Source organism: Lygodium microphyllum, chromosome 17 (genome assembly GCF_053477565.2).
Source record: "Lygodium microphyllum isolate KBCC chromosome 17, Lygodium_microphyllum_v1.1.10, whole genome shotgun sequence".
Lineage (NCBI taxonomy): Eukaryota > Viridiplantae > Streptophyta > Polypodiopsida > Schizaeales > Lygodiaceae > Lygodium > Lygodium microphyllum.
The window spans coordinates 136,623,760-136,627,099 of record NC_141151.1 but is presented as its reverse complement, the minus strand read 5'-3'; the positions used below and the strand labels follow the sequence as shown (position 1 = coordinate 136,627,099).

The following is a 3,340-nucleotide window of genomic DNA, read 5'->3' as shown; positions in this document are numbered from 1 at the left end:
TTCCTATATGAGTCAGATAGGATAGAGAAGTAGGAATTAGGTATACACTAGTCAATTGAAGAAAAAGGGTGGAGATGGTGTACTAGTACACAAGGTAACTACATGTATACAATATGATAGTGCTAAGGTTGAGGTTAGTTAACAAACCTAGGATGTCAAGCAGGTTGTGCAAGAGATTCGTGCACTAAAATTCTTGAGCTAAAGTGATATGAAGAAAGTGTTTTTGGGATCTCTTATGCAAGAATGGGTGCTCTTGTACATTGTGGTAGTATATTAACGTGAAGTGGTGTGAAAGGAATGGATGCAAGTGTGTTGAATGGTGTGATGGCCCTAAGGATTATGTCCACTCTCCAATATGCAAGAAAATGGGTTAGTTCTAGTGTATGTGTGCATAAGGTGTGCTAAGGGTACAATAGAATGCAAGGATTGTGTTAATGCAACTATTGACAGTGCACTAATGTGCTCTTGAAAGTAAGGTGAGTGCACTATTAGCATACTAGAATACAAGTATATGTGATGTGTTTTGGGTAAGAGTAGGTACATTAGTAAGATTTAGAAGAAAAGGCTCAAATGCACATGTGTGTATGCTAGTGTAGTACACTAGAAAACATGGGAGTGCATTAAGTGTTTGCATGAGTGCAAGTGCTATATACTTGAGGCTTGAATGCATGGGTTCATATGCAAGTTCTAAGCTAACATGCTAGTGTAGGTGAGCATGCTAGGATGGTATTAGTCAAGTGTACTAATCTTTGTGTGCACTAGTGTTTGTGCCCTTGTGCATGTGCATTGTGCACATGCACAAACAAAAGTGGTATACTAAAATACACTTGTATGGTGTTGTTAAGATGGAAGATTAGGCTTTGGTGTATTGTAAGTGTTGAAAAATGTGCATTAAGGTGGGACTATGTGTCAACACAGGTGTATGTACACTCAAGTGTACATGAGGGCACACAAGTGCACACATGTACACTACAAGATGTCACCTTCTTCTGTCATCCTTCCCTCCAAACATCCCTTGGAAACAAGGTAGATTGGGTTGGTATTGAGATGAAGGAGACTTGGAAGTACATGTAAGAGTAGCTCGGTGTTGTGCACTTGGGATCATTGATGAGTTAAAGCTAACAATGAGTACATGAGGTGTAAAAAGCTAGTGCAAGTGGTTACGCAAGGTCATGTACAAGAGTGGGATATTGCACACAAGTGTACACAAGTGCACTTGAGTGAGAATATACTTAAGTATAAGTGCACCTAAGTTTGAGTGCATGTGCACAAAGGTTAAAGTGCAAGTTCTCCTTCCTGCACATATACCTTACTGGAATCAAGAGATCGGAAGTGCACATGTACTCTTGAGTGTATTAGAGTACACACATGTACACTAGGTTATGATTCCTATAGCTACTAACACAAGTGCATATGAGTCCACTCTCTCCTTCCCTTTGAACCGCCTTTGTGAGTGCACGTGAGAGAAGCATTCTGTTGTGCACTATCTATGCACTTGAAATCTTGAATGATTTTGAGCTAGTAGTGAGAGTGCATGAGGTGTATAAGTTAACTCCAAATGGCCATGCAAGGTTGTGGTGATGGAGTGGTATAGTGCACAAGTTATGTGTACTAAAATAGTGCACTAGTGCATATGGATAAAATCGATTGCACAACACTACACTAGAGTCAAAAATTCATGTGCAAGTGTGCTAGTGTAGTACACTAGGCCCTAGTGCATTAGGATGTGCAAGGGTAATGCTAGTTATGTCAAGGGATGGGTCTGATGCAATTACAAGGTCCTATTTCACATTAGTGCTCATAAGTTCATGTGTTTACACTAGTGTATTATAATGAAGGCTTATTCTACCATGAAAATCGACAAAAAAACTAATGAATTGAATTAGAAAATAACATGAAATGCTTCATTTCAAGCCATGCCATATTCATCTTCCATTATACCATAGCACATTGTAGCCATGGAAGTTGAAATCAAGATACAAGAGAAATAAAGCTTTGTAATTACCCCAATATGGTGATGAACAAGAAATATCCAAGAAATTACTGTAAGTGTGAAAAAGCCCCTCCACATTAGCTCTTCTTGCCTTAGTAAACCCTAGTACCCTCATGGCTAAGGTATTTACCTGGTTTTATTTTAGTAAAGGTAAGCGAACTGATGCGGCTAATTTGCTTCATTACAAACCATCCCTTCTCAAAGATGGTGTTTTCCTCAGAACTATAGATAATGGGGGGTGATAGGCAAGTGATTAATGAAGAAAAGCATGTCGATGAAGATCCAAAAGAGTGTGGAAGTACTTTCCATGAAGAAATCTCATAATGAACTTGAAAGAGTGAAATGAGTACTTGCTATTCAAATAGGGTTGAATTAGTAAAACTACCATAACTTTTGACTGAAGTGTCCAAATTGAGCGTTTGTGGTATAAAAATGAACTACACATCCCAAGGTATCAACCCATACAATCAAAGCCACTTTTTGATGTCACTAAGGCATTTAAAGTCATGACAATATTTTAATTCAGCAAGTTGTTCTTGCACAAATTGTCATAATTCGTCTTGCAAGATCCATGGAAAATCATCCAAGTATGAAGAGGGTTGCAAAGTAGACTCTTCTACAAGTAGCCCCTTCCATTTAATCAAAAATTCAGTAAGTGCTTGGTTCCTAAGAACCTTCTCGTGCTTTCCAATTATTTTCTCAGGTTCATAGACAATAAGTCCTTCTTCATCAAGTGGTGGAAGTTCTCCAATAACCTGTATATTTGGCCCAATATATTTATTCAATTGTGATACATGCAAAACATTATGTATGCGAGTAGTAGAAGGTAATTGGACCTTATATGCAAGCTCTACAATCTTTTCCAACACCAAGTATGGGCCATAGAACCTGTGAACTAGCTTATTGTGCCCTACTTTGAGGGTAGCATAATGAGACTTGGAAACTTTTAAAAAGACCCGATCTCCAACATCAAATTCTATGTGCCTCCTCCTATTATCAACATAGGATTTAATGACATCTTGTGCCTTCCTTATATTCTCTTTACATTGATTCATAAGCATCTCCATTCTATGTAGCTCATCTTGCTTGTGGATTTACCTCTCCATGAAACATGGCTAAAGGAATTTGAACCTTGTATCCATAGAGTGCCTCAAATGGAGGCATCCCAATACTCATATGATATGTATTGTTGTAGCAAAATTCAGCAAGATGCAACCATTTATCCCAAAAGGATTGAGTATCATGACAAATATATCTCAAGTAGACTTCCACCCAACAGTTAACCCTCTTAGTCTGGCCATCGGGTTTGAGGGTAATAAATGGTACTTGGAGTAAGAGTAGTGCCCA

At 38.4% G+C, this 3,340-nt stretch overlaps 1 protein-coding gene across 1 annotated transcript; it reads right to left on the bottom strand.

Moving 5' to 3' along the window:
• Nucleotides 1-2,541: 2,541 nt before the first annotated feature.
• On the bottom strand, nt 2,542-3,060 carry LOC148022400 (uncharacterized). The gene has a single exon (XM_087696858.1). It carries the CDS (start codon nt 3,058-3,060, stop codon nt 2,542-2,544), a length of 519 nt encoding a protein of 172 aa, XP_087552984.1.
• Between the last annotated feature and the right edge of the window lie 280 nt (nt 3,061-3,340).

Excerpts from the sequence above, each read along its gene's own strand:
- LOC148022400 (XM_087696858.1), bottom strand. The coding sequence starts at position 3,060 with ATGGAGATGCTTATGAATCAATGTAAAGAGAATATAAGGAAGGCACAA.